The sequence below is a fragment of the Equus asinus genome, chromosome 24 (genome assembly GCF_041296235.1).
Source record: "Equus asinus isolate D_3611 breed Donkey chromosome 24, EquAss-T2T_v2, whole genome shotgun sequence".
Lineage (NCBI taxonomy): Eukaryota > Metazoa > Chordata > Mammalia > Perissodactyla > Equidae > Equus > Equus asinus.
In genome coordinates, this window is record NC_091813.1 from 61,537,274 (window position 1) to 61,551,208 (window position 13,935).

Sequence of the window (13,935 nt, forward strand, 5' to 3'; positions counted from 1 at the left end):
AGACGGTTCAGGAAGATGTTTGGGGAATGTTTGCTGTGATGTTTATTTCTCCAGAAGCAATGCCAGTAATAATTCACTTATGGTTCTGATTCCTTATGTGCCAATTTTCATAACCATTCACACCCCCAAGGGCATTTATTTGATATTTAGTTATGCTTCTGGTATTTGTTGTAATTATGAAAACCCGATGCCTTCTCTAGCTTCAACAGAACAAGTTAACTAGCACTAATTATTATATATTCAGCAATGTTACTTTTCATTAATGAGATAGGATGTCTCATCTCAGTGGACTGCTAATGTGATAAGACTTGGTACAAGACAAAGTCCATCCAGTTGTTTAGTTGACATAGATAATTTACCAATAAAAGCAAATTATTTTTGTCCTGCCTTAAATACTCACATTACTATAAGTAACTGAAAGGCGTAAGTCTTTATGTTTTCAATTAAGCAGGTTATAGCAGACTATGTCAATAAAATTGGTGTTTAATTAAAATGTCCAAAATCTGAAAATGGCAAATTTAATGAATATTCAGTTTTAAATAAAAATTTCTCTTTTGAAGATGATTTTACTTTACTATCAGACTCCTGTTGCATCGAGGACTTCATTTTGCTTGATTTTTATTGTCAAATTTTTAATTAAAAGCAATTTGTCTTCAATTAAAATTCAGAATGGTATACATCTAGAGAAGGTGTGTAATTAGTTTTACATTTGTGCATAATATCAGAACATTAATAGTGATAGAATGTTTCTCTGGTGACCCCATGAGTCAAGAGTTCCCATCTGAGATATTTTTACTCGTCCATGGCAAAATGAGAACAAAATTCCAAATTTTTCATTAAAATAAAATGAATACCTTTAAATAATTATCCTTCATTTTGATGTTATGGTTTTTAAAACTTTTGTTGGTTTTAAATATCCTTCATTTTCTGAGACAATGGTGATGGCATATTAAACGGTAGTAAAAGACTGGAGGCTACCACAACTTGGAGAAGTAAAGAGCTAGAACTCCTATGTCAATTCCACAAATTGCTCTCACACACATTTTTTTAAAAAATTTTACTTTTTTCTGAAAGTTTGGAATCTGGGAAGTAGCCCTGTGAGTGGAGTTTTGTTACGCCTGCTTCAGGAATGACACAGAGTTTAATTGACTCATCTCTGGTCAGTGAAGTACTAACTGGTAGAGCCAGCTGGAATCTCTAGCTCCTCATACTCCAGCTCTTCATATTCCAAATATTATGCTCTTTCATCACCATTACCATTAGAATAGTTGGCTAGATTACTGCATTATGTAGGCAAATTGGGAGTCCATGATTGTTCTTCGTAGTCAAATGTTTTGTTCATTATTTGAAGTATTCCTTCCAAAGTATTCTTTTCCAAAAAAAATTGTGTTCTAATATAAAAGGTTATTCTTAGGCCGTTCATTTGAGACATCTTTCAGAGAATTAGTGTTATAAAAGTTCTCAAGACGGACACCCCAAAGTATAATCCATAATGAACAGAAGAGTAGCAGGGAAGCTAACGTCTACTTTGTTTACGTCTCTGTGGGCAAATATGGTGACTTCCAAGTGAGATGTTAGGAGCTTAAGTACCCTTACTGCAGCCCTGGGAATGGAAATCAGAACATCTTCAACAAGCTCCACACCTGTTATCGTCATCCGTACATGAGCTGAGCCTGTTTAGAGGAGGAGAGAAGGAACAGAACTTGTGTTACTTGGGAAATGAGAAGCACAGATTTGAGTCAAGAACAAATGATTGAGAACCAAAAGGGAATGAGGGCTTTGGCAGCCTGTGAGTAGTGGCTGCTGTTGTGAGATGTGTGGAGCTAAGCTGGAGGAGATGAGGAATTTGAGGTTTGAGGATTGCGAGAAGGAACTATAAGAGAGTACTGTAGGGGGTGGGGGCAAAGATTGCCCACACCTCCTATTTTCTATCTCCAATCTGCCTTTTAATTCTCACAATAGATCCTGCCTGTTCCCATCTATCTGGAGTAAAGGGGAGGAAAGATTCATGTTTTGTTGGTAGGATGGAGTTTCATGTGCCATCCTCTCCCTTCTTGCCATTGCTGTCCAGACACCTTCACTGAGTTAGCGATTGTGGGGACAGGCAGATGCTGGATGGGAGGTTGGGAGTATATTTCATTATATTTTTAAATAGTGGTAGAAAGTTGGCAAGCTAAGGACTGACTGCAAAAAGCCTCAGAGGATGCATTTGACAGCATTTTGTATTAAAACCAGATACATATTGGATTGCCCAAGTCTTGGTAATAATGAATGTGTCAGAAGGGCAAATCTTCAAGTACCTTTCAACCACAATTGAGGATTTTATGTTTCTGTTAACAAACTTGATGGCATACTAGAGCTGCCTCAAACGGTACAGTTTTTGCTTCTTTGAATGACTGACACATCAATTAGATCTCAATATTATTTCTTCACACTTAATTTCTGTAGTTATCTTTAAAGTTGCCATTTTAGTTGATGGCCAGAGTGCTAAGCAGCTTCTTCTCTTACAGCCTAAGTATTTATAACCCTTTCACACTATCTTGTAGAGTGCAATGAAGAAGTTGACATTAAATAAATTCTATGGAAGATATGAATTGCTTTCTTTTTATATTCTTTTAATGTTTGCTAGTCATATGATGATGGTTTTAACTTAGATGTACCTTTTTCTTTAAAGAAACAACTCTAAATTTATCATATGATCTCTTCTCCTTCTTTCACGTGCTGCTGCTCGTTCAATAGAGAGACACCCAATTACGAATGCTATTGATGGGAAGAACACGTGGTGGCAGAGTCCGAGTATTAAGAATGGGATCGAATACCATTATGTGACAATTACACTGGATTTACAGCAGGTATAGTGTCTCCTTTTTTTTTTTTTTATCATGTTCCACTTTAAAATTGTATCTTGGATTTGCTATTTGCGTACACAGTACTTCTTGGGTGAAAGAATGCTTTTTGTTATCACCCTCCATTCTTTTCTCGATACAATGAACAGAGGAGCATATTCATTTAGTAGATTGTTGTTTTAAAATATTTGGCATTTATTTCTAAAGCACGGCTAAAATGAATTCACACAAAGAGTTTAGAACTGAATTAGGAGCTGACTCTGTTTTGACTAATGAAAGTTAATGATGAAAATACAGATCAACAAAATTTTACATAAAGAAAATATAATAGTGCTATTTTTAACTTTTAAAATAACACAGCATTCCCACTCTGTTCGTGGTGTGTGTACTGAAAGGTTCTTGGATAATAAGGCTCTTGAGTAAATTGCCTTTCATTACTGAGAGTTGAGCAAGCTGTGACAGCTGATTCTTAAATTAAACTTGGGGCACTAAATGAGGTAACACGCTTTGTAGTCGTATAAAATTGATGTTGCGCGTCGTTAGAGTTTGTGTTGCATAGGCCTAGGTGCCTTCTACACTTAATTTCTTTTCTCTTTCTGTTCACATTATTCAGGTGAGGCTGAAGTTATTAATCAAGCATCACCATCACCCCAAATTATTTAGGCTTAGGATGCCAATAAGATGGAATATGGAAAAATGTTTCCATGTTTTGCTGTTATTCCAAATACAAAAGCTTGTTCAATTAGCTGAAGGCTGAGGCTAGAGGTTCTGAATTTAGATGATGTCTTTAACTCAGCCTGTTTTTCTCTCATTCTCTGGAATCACCGTCAGAAAGACTCTCAACCACTCCTTCCTGGCCCCGTGGAGATAGACCAGCAATGGAGTTTAGGGTTAGTGAAGGGGGAATGGCCAAGATAGTTAATGTCAGATGCCATATACTGTAGAGGTCGTGTTTCCACAGATAGCCGTAGCAGAGGGAAGCACCAGCCAATGCGGGTTAGTCACATTCTCAGGGGCCGGATAGGCACCAGGCATTTTCCTAAGGGATGCCATTTATCATCACAGGAGTATAACCTCCCCCCGTCAAGTTTTGGGCCGATTTTGAACAGGGTGCACACATTCAGGAATTGTAAAGAGCTGGCTTGTGGGTCTCACAGCAGATCCTCTTTCCACCCATCTGGGACTCCTCAGGACCTGAGCAACTGGGTAGCAGCAGGGGTTCAGTGCAGCAGTTAAATTGCCAGCTGGCATGGATTTATTTCTACTCACACTCGCAGCTGAATGTCAGCCTCGAGTTAATGATATTTCCCAGGAAGCCTCCGAGCCCTAACAGGGAACAGTGGCAGGGCAAACGACCACACTGATCAATCGTGCTTTAGGTCACTGAAGTCTTGCGCATGAATTCCCTGAATACCCTAGCCTCGCAATGGACTTCATCCCACTCATAAAGACAACTTGGTTCTTCTTCAGTCACAGCGGTTCTCCCCCTTCATTTGGTCATTGAAAGTCCGCTTTCCCAATCAGGAGAGAGGCTGCTGACTATTGCTTTGGGTCATCTCCTGGGATAGGGAATCAATAAAGAGTGATGGTTAATTGCTCTGGTTTACTCTCCACCAACTCTTTTAGATCATACGCGGAGCGAGAGTGTCAATTATTAATATAATTTGCACATATCGCTTATACTACTCTTGGAGCCCAACCAGATAATATTTACTTGTCATCAAACAGTAGTGTTTTTTTCCTTCTAATTTACAACTGGATGGTACAGTTACAAGTTTTTACTCATCATTTCTATCCACCATGTCTGTCGTTATTAATTCACCAGATCAAAGAGTCCACCTGAAAGCCCATTTTTCAACAAAGCCATTTATGTATTCCCGTTTGCTTTGCGTCCCTGCTCATCCATTCCCACATGGTGTCTCAAGAGTTATGTGGCTTTTCCTGTTCTCTCCTCTTCCCATTTAGTTTAATGGCCTTAACAGGAGTGACTACTGAAGACATCTTTTACAGTTTAGTCTTCACAATAAGTGGCACAAATCTGTTTATAAGACAGGTCTACTTGACTCCAAAGTCTCAAATATACCTACAGGAAGTAGAACAGACTTGTCCTCATATGCTCTCATATCCCAGGATGATGCCCACCCGTGTCCTTATTTTCTTCAGCCCTTTCCTACTTTCTGTTCAAAACAAAGGGAACACAATCTATAAAATGAAATAAATTCTTATTTTTCTACTTAACTAAAGATTTTAATTTAGTCAAAGATTTAATGATGTAAACAGTTGAGCAGGTTTTGTAATCAGATTCCTTAATGGGCCTCCTCGTAGACATTCTTATTATTTCATTCACTTCTTCTTATAATAGGCCTACAAAGCAGCTAGTATTATTATTCCTATTTAATCGTTAAAGAATATCGAGACTTAGAAAAGTTAAGAAACAGCCTTCTTAGCAAAGTTTCCTATGGGCAGGACTGGGCTTTCAACTTGAGTAGTCTGAATCCAGACCTCAAGCTACAGCAGTATTTCCTAAACTGGGATATGAAAGCCTAGCCTAGAGAGCGTATGAGAGTTTTTAACATATAACTTCAAGGGGCCCAGACATTGTTTGGGTTCAAGAAGTACCACACTATCATCTCCTGGCTTCTGTGGGAGAATATAGCCAACATTTGTCTTGTCATGAAAAAAAGGACCAGATCTCTCATTTTCTTGCCTCTCAAAAGGCATAACTGCTGTTTTTTCCACCTACAGCTTGAAGGTATAATAGGTTATTCAGTATAATGTGAGCTGTTATGCAAGTGAGAGTCATGGGCAGCAGTTTTACAATGAATAATAGGTAAATATCACTAAATGTTGTCATTGATTCAGCAAGAGGTTTGACCATTTATTAGTTCTCTTTATTTTCAGATAAGTGAATTTCAACAATTGCCAGTTTTTTGTTGTTTTTGATATATACTTGGCTCCTTTGTGAAATACTTTTAATAAATTACTGTTTTAAATATAAATAGCCATTTTCTTGATTAAATCATTACAGATTATGCTGAAAATTTCTTTTAAATTTTAACATTCAAGATAAGTACTAGAAAAATATAACAATTTATTGAGAAAAAAGTAGCTACTTATTTTATAAGTAGATTGGTTTTGGGTTTTTATTACTAAGGATTATTAACTTTTCCCAGTTCTACTATTCACTCACAGCATAGCTTGAGCAAGTGATTTAATCATGCTGTGCCCCACGTTCTAGATGAGCAAAATAAATATTATGCTATCATAACAAGAAATTTGAAATAATGATAATTGCAATGTAACAACTGAATTCCGTCTGGCAATTACAGCTATTGTAAGGTCCTCGTATCAGCGTAAGCTCAAAGAGAAGCTTGCCTCTTCCGGTGGTGTGTATGTAAACACCCAGTATGATGGCAGAGAAAAAGATACATTAATTTAAAAGACAGTAATAGGGACTTGAAGGTTAATAGGATGTCCGAAATATTCCATTTTAGTCTCTTTCCAACCAGACTTTCACCACAATGTGTGTTATGACATCTGATCTCATTTTATGACTTTTTAAATCTGGCCATTTTCTCAGGCCTGCCCTTTGATTCGTTTAGAAAGAAAGCTGATTGGCAAGTGGGGTAAAAAAGAGGGAAAACTTTTGAATAGACGTTGTTAACATATATTGAGGTCATATTCACTCCTGGATAATCCAGGTAAGCGGTGGAATTAGTTATGGTTGTGTGTAGGAATTTCCTTCACCTCAGTAAACATTTCCCTTGGTCTGTCCCCCAAAACTGAAAATGTATTTATCAAGAAAGGTTGTCTTACAACTACAGAAATCAAGTTCCACACGTTCTCAACCTAAATATTTTATTCATTGACCTTATGGAGACATATTTAGTGAAAGGTTAACAATTTTAAATACGAGTTATGTTTTGGAAGGAGGTTAAATTTAGCATTTTTATGCAAATATTATTATTCTTGTAGAATTTATGTGAATAGCACAGAAGCATTTTTTCCTAAAGCTTTGAGCTCTTAATGTAATGATTGAACCTGTCTGTAATAATAAAACATGAAATACATTGAAGTATTTCAGTATATTCAATTTTTTCATATATTCAAATTTTTTTTGTTTAAACATAATAAGAGTGATCAAATTTTCAATCTTGGAGGAAGATCATTATTTTTTCATATCTTATTCTTTCCTCACACTCTCTTCTTCCTCGTTCCTATTAAAAGGATCTGTTGTTCTGTACCTTAGCGTTATTAACGCCACCTATTAAAGAATGAAAAAAATGAGATATATACAATTCATAATTAATCATTCAACAGGTAAAAAAGAGTATAAACAGTATCTGTACATAATATCTCTTTATCTAAATAATGAGACATATACATGTAATATATGGAAAAGCCATACAAGATTTCAGTCGTCCTGGTTGAATATGCTTCTATTTAACACTGTCTGTTTGATTCCGTTTCCTCATGGAGACAGCTCTCTGTAAAGCATTACCCTGGCATGGTGATTGGATGCTTATTTCGCTGTGGTCCCACTAGACTGTGAGTTCTGGAAGGCAGAGGTCTCTGAATGCTTATATCCCCCATGGTGCTCAGCATTTAACAGGAACTCAGTAGATTTGATGAAAGAATGGTCCATGGCTGCTCTTCAAATTGCTAGATTTTTCTTGGTACTATTTTGAGTCACTGCTAAGTTGATGAATATAAAACTAATGATACAGGAGATTATAATCTACAAGCTCAAAATGTCCTACACAGATACATCTTGTTTAGTATACCAGAATATAATTAAAATCACAGTTCTTTACCTGCTTTAGGTTTTTTATATTTTTTTAAAGATCATTGATTCCATGTCACAAGTAGGATCTGTGGTTAATTAGAAAATGTGTTCTCTCTCTAAATGAATTTGTGCTGACCTTTTAATCATTAATAAAGGTGACAACCAGCTTCCGTGTCTATATTGTACAGAACATTAGTTCTAATTGTCTCCCCTTCAGTCTACTTTCAATGCTGCAGTCACATTGATCATATTAGTACGAAAGCAGATCACATCACTGCTTCCACTGAAACTCTAATGGCTTTCCATCACACTTAGTGGGAAAAGCACAATGACCCACAAGCGTTTATAGGATCTTTACCTCATCTCCTTTCATCTGTGGCCTCATCTCCCCTTCACTTGCCCCACTGGCTGCCTCACTGGGTCTTGGAGGCCTTTGCACTTGCTGTTCTTACCTCAGGACCTTTGCACTTACTGTTTTTCTGTCAGGGATTGTTTTCTCCAGTTTTCACATAACCTGTTTCCTCCCTTCCTTTGGGTTTTTATTCAAGTGTCACTTTCTTAGCAAGAACATCCCTGATAGTCCTATTTAAAATTGCAAATCCCTCCCTACTTTCTAACCCTCTTTCCTGCTTTACTTTTCTTCATAAAATATGTCACTGTCTAGCATGCTACGTACATCTTACTATTTATGTTGTGTTGTTTGCCTCACCTTTCTAAATGCAGTTTTCATGAGAGTAGAGATATTTGTCTGTTTTTGTTGTTGTTGTTAATTGCCACATTCTAAGCGCTTAGAATGGTACCCAGCAGAGAGGAGGCACTCAATCGATTTATATTAAATGAATACATAATTGGATAAATGAACAATGTGAAACATTGATCTATAATGTAAGAATCTTATGAAAGCTGAGAATGAAAGGAAGGATGAAATAATTTCATTGTGTTGCTAATGATAAAATATGCTGTACTTTTTTTTTTTGAGGTTAAAGAATTATTTTATTAAGATCAAGAGCTCTACATAACAAGTATAATATTATTTTGGGTCCAGTTTGTTCTTTTTTTTTTTCAATTTTTTTTTTATTGAGTTATTGATAGGTTACAATCTTGTGAAATTTCAGTTGTACATTAATGTTTGTCAGTCATGTTGTAGGTGCACCACTTCACCCTTTGTGCCCACCCCCCACCCCACCTTTCCCCTGGTATCCACTAAACTGTTCTTGGTCCATAGTTTTAAATTCCTCATATGAGTGGAGTCATACACAGATTATCTTTCTCTCGCTGGCTTATTTCACTTAACATAATTCTCTCAAGGTCCATCCATGTTATTGCAAATGGAATGATTTCATTCTGTTTTGCAGCTGAGTAGTATTCCATTGTATATATGTACCACATCTTCTTTATCCATTCGTCTGTTGATGGGCACTTAGGTTGCTTCCACGTCTTGGCTATTGTAAACAGTGCTGCAATAAACATTGGGGTGCATAGGACTTTTGGGATTGCTGACTTCAGGCTCTTTGGATAAATACCCAGTAGTGGGATGGCTGGATCGTATGGTAGTTCTATTTTTAGTTTTTTGAGGAATCTCCATACTGTTTTCCATAGTGGCTGCACCAGTTTGCATTCCCACCAGCAGTGTATGAGGGTTCCTTTTTCTCCGCAACCTCTCCAACATTTGTTGCTATTAGTTTTAGATATTTTTGTCATTCTAACGGGTGTAAGGTGATATCTTAGTGTAGTTTTGATTTGCATTTCCCTGATGATCAGCGATGATGAGCATCTTTTCATGTGCCTATTGGCCATCAGTATATCTTCTTTGGAGAAATGTCTGTTCATGTCTCCAGCCCATTTTTTGATTGGGTTGTTTGATGTTTTGTGGTTGAGTTGCGAGAGTTCTTTATATATTAAGGATATTAAACCTTTGTCAGATATATGACTTGCAAATATTTTTTCCCAGTTAGTGGGTTGTTTTTTTGTTTCAATCCTGTTTTCATTTGCCTTGAAGAAGCTCTTTAATCTGATGAAGTCCCATTTGTTTATTCTTTCTATTGTTTCCCTTCTCTGAGAAGGCATGGTGTCGGACAAGATCCTTTTAATACTGATGTCAAAGAGTGTACTGCCTACGTTTTCTTCCAGAAGCCTTATGGTTTCAGGTCTCACCTTTAGGTCTTTGATCCATTTTGAGTTTATTTTGGTGAATGGTGAAAAAGAATGGTCAATTTTCATTCTTTTACATGTGGCTTTCCAGTTTTCCCAGCACCATTTGTTGAAAAGACTTTCTTTTCTCCATTGTATGCCCTCAGCTCCTTTGTCAAAGATAAGCTGTCCATAGATGTGTGGTTTTATTTCTGGGCTTTCAATTCTGTTCCATTGATCTGTGCACCTGTTTTTGTACCAGTAGCATGCTGTTTTGATTACTGTAGCTTTGTAGTTTGTTTTGAAGTCAGGGATTATGATGCCTCCCGTTTTGTTCTTTTTTCTCAGGATTGCTTTAGCAATTCGGGGTCTTTTGTTGCCCCATATGAATTTTAGGATTCTTTGTTCTAATTCTGTAAAGAATGTCATTGGGATTCTGATTGGGATGGTGTTGAATCTGTAGATTGCTTTAGGTAGAATGGACATTTTAACTATGTTTATTCTTCCAATCCATGTTCATGGAATGTCTTTCCATCTCCTTATGTCGTCATCCAATTCTCTCAGAAAGGCCTTGTAATTTTCATTATATAGGTCCTTCACTTCCTTAGTTAAATTTACCCCAAGGTATTTTATTCTTTTTGTTGCGATTGTGAATGGTATTGTATTCTTGAGTTCTTTTTCTGTTGGTTCATTACTGGAGTATAGAAATGCTACTGATTTATTCAAATTGATTTTATACCCTGCAACTTTGCTGTAGTTGTTGATTACTTCTAACAGTTTTCCAATGGATTCTTTGGGGTTTTCTATATATAAGATCATGTCATCTGCAAACAGCGAGAGTTTCACTTCTTCCCTCCCTATTTGGATTCCTTTTATTCCTTTTTCTTGCCTGATTGCTCTGGCCAGGACCTCCAGTACTATGTTAAATAAGAGTGGTGATAGAGGGCATCCTTGTCTTGTTCCTGTTTTCAGAGGGATGGGGTTCAGTTTTTGCCCATTGAGTATGATGTTGGCTATAGGTTTGTCGTATATGGCCTTTATTATATTGAGGTAGTTTCCTTCTATGCCCATTTTGTTCAGAGTTTTTATCATAAATGGCTGTTGGATCTTGTCAAATGCCTTCTCTGCATCTATTGAGATGATCATGTGGTTTTTATTCCTCAGTTTGTTGATGTGGTGTATCACGTTGATTGATTTGCAGATGTTGAACCATCCCTGTATCTCTGGTATGAATCCCACCTGATCCTGATGCATGATTCTTTTGATGAATTGCTGAATTCTGGTTGCCAAAATTTTGTTTAGAATTTTTGCATCTATGTTCATCAGTGATATTGACCTGTAGTTCTCTTTGTTCGTGGTGTCCGTGTCAGGTTTTGGTATCAGCGTGATGTTGGCCTCATAGAATGTGTTAGGAAGTGTTCCATCTTCCCTAACTTTTTGGAATAGCTTGAAAAGGATAGGTATTAAATCCTCTCTGAAAGTTTGGTAGAATTCCCCAGGAAAGCCATCTGGTCCTGGGGTTTTATTCTTTGGGATGTTTTTGATTGCTGTTTCAATCTCTTTCCTTGTGATTGGTCTGTTCAAATTGTCTGCCTCTTCTTGAGTGAGCTTTGGGAGATTGTAGGAGTCCAGGAATTTATCCATTTCCTCTAGGTTATCCATTCTGTTGGCATATAGTTTTTTGTAGTATTCTCTTATAATCTGTTGTATTTCTGCAGAGTCTGTTGTTATTGCTCCTCGCTCATTTCTGATTTTGTTTATTGGAGCTTTCTCCCTTTTTTTCTTTGTATGTCTGGCTAGTGGTTTGTCAATTTTATTTATCTTCTCAAAAAACCAGCTCTTTGTCTCATTGATCCTTTCTACTGCCTTTTTCGTTTCAATAGTATTTATTTCTGCTCTGATTTTTATTATTTCTCTCCTTCTGCTGACTTTGGGCTTCATTTGTTCTTTTTTCTCTAGTTCAGTTAGGTGTGCTTTAAGGTTGCTTATTTGGTATTTTTCTTGTTTGTTAAGATGTGCCTGTATTGCGATGAATTTTCCTCTTAATACAGCTTTTGCTGTATCCCATATGAGTTGGTATGGCATGCTATCATTTTCATTTGTTTCCAGGTATTTTTTTATTTCTTCTTTAATTTCTTCAATGATCCATTGCTTGTTCAGTAGTGTGTTGTTTAGTCTCCACATCTTTGTGCCTTTCTCAGCTTTTTTCTTGTAATTAATTTCTAGCCTTGTAGCACTATGATCTGAGAAGATGCTTGTTATTATTTCAATTTTTTTAAATTTGTAGAGGCTTGCCTTGTTTCCCAACATATGGTCTATCCTAGAGAATGTTCCATGTGTGCTTGAGAAGAATGTGTATTCAGCTCCTTCAGGGTGGAGTGATCTATATATGTCTATTAAGTCCAATTGTTTTAGTTTTTCATTCAGCTCCACTATTTCCTTGTTGATTTTCTGTCTGGATGATCTGTCCATTGATGTGAGTGGGGTGTTGAGGTCCCCTACTATTATTGTGTTGTTTTTAACATCTTCCTTTAGGTCTGTTAATAGTTGCTTTATGAATCTTGGTGCTCCTGTGTTGGGTGCATAGATATTTATAAGCGTTATTTCTTCTTGATGAAGTGTCCCTTTGATCATTATATATTGTCCCTCTGTGTCTCTCTTTACCTGTCTTATTTTGAAATCCACTTGGTCTGATATGAGAATTGCAACACCTGCCTTTTTTTCCTTGCTATTTGCTTGAAGTATTGTCCTCCACCCCTTCACCCTGAGTCTGTGTTTGTCCTTGGGGCTGAGGTGTGTTTCCTGGAGGCAACAAATTGTTGGATCTTGTTCTTTAATCCATTTTGCCACTCTGTGTCTTTTTATTGGAGAGTTCAGTCCGTTCACATTGAGAGTGATTATTGATGCATGTGGACTTAATGCTGTCAATCTGTCGCTCATTATCTTTTTTTCCTGTGTTTCTTTTCCTGTGTTCTTTAGACTACCCATTTAATACTGCAATTTCTCATGCTGGGTTTCTTAGATTTTTCCTTATCTATGATTTGTGACTCTGTTCTGTACTTTATTTTAGTGTCTACCTTGAAGTTTGTATTTAGAATCTCGTGTATAACATAGTCTATTCTCTGGTGGTCTCTTACTTACTCGACCAATACTGATTTAGACCCTTTGCTCTTCCCCTCCTAAATAATTATTTTCATTTTTTATTCCAACTCGTCTTATTAATTTGTAGTTAGAGTGCTAAGATCGTCCTTGTTTTGGTAGTTTCCTTATTTTTACCCTAATGCTATAGTTGAATATTTGCTATCCTGTTCTGGTTCTATCCATCCATCTCCCTAGTCTGTGGCTTGTGTCCCCTTTCTCCCTTTTTTCTTTTTTGAAGTATGAGAGCCTTCTTGAGGATTTCTTGTAATGGAGGGCTTTTAGTTACAAATTCCCTTAACTTTTGTTTGTCTGGAAAAGATTTAATTTGTCCCTCATATCTGAAGGAAATTCTTGCTGGATAGAGTATTCTTGGCTGAAGGTTTTTATCCTTTAAAGCTTTGAATATATCACTCCATTCTCTCCTAGCTTGTAGGGTTTCTGTAGAGAAATCTGCTGACAGTCTGATAGGGGCTCCTTTATAGGTTATTCTCTTTTTTTTTCTTACTTCCCTGAGTATTCTTTCCTTATCATTCCTATTTGCCAACTTTACTATTATGTGCCTTGCAGTGGGTCTTTTTACATTGACAAATCTAGGAGATCTAAAACCCTCCTCTACACACATTTCTCTGTCGATCCCTAGATTTGGGAAGTTCTCTTCAATAATTTCGTTAAGCACACTTTCTGCTCCATTTTCCTTTTCCATATTCTCGGGAATTCCTATGATCCTTATGTTCTTACTCCTCATTGAATCCATTATCTCTCAGAGATTTTCCTCATTTTTTTAAATTCTTAGTTCTCCTTCTTCCTCTTTCTGGCGCCATTCAGCCTGTCTGTCCTCGATTATGCTGATTTGCTCCTCTAGGTTGTCTACACGGGCATTCAGGGAATCCGTATTCTGTTTTATCTGGTCCATTGTGTTTTTCATCTCAAGTAATTCTGTTTGATTCTTCTTTATGATTTCAGTCTCTTTTGTGAAGTAACTCCAGAACTCGGCTTGTTTCTCTATCTTTCTCTCTACCTCATTGAGTTTTT

General features: G+C 36.8%; 1 protein-coding gene across 5 annotated transcripts in view; it reads left to right on the forward strand.

Annotated features, from left to right (window-relative positions):
• LAMA2 (laminin subunit alpha 2) overlaps positions 1 to 13,935 on the forward strand; it is a 537,163-nt gene that overhangs the window by 131,132 nt on the left and 392,096 nt on the right. For all 5 annotated transcript variants that reach the window (XM_070496423.1, XM_070496424.1, XM_070496425.1 and 2 more), the window contains exon 3: positions 2,740 to 2,852. In XM_070496423.1, coding sequence (XP_070352524.1) covers positions 2,740 to 2,852 — 113 coding nt within the window. The remainder of the gene's footprint in view (positions 1 to 2,739; positions 2,853 to 13,935) is intronic.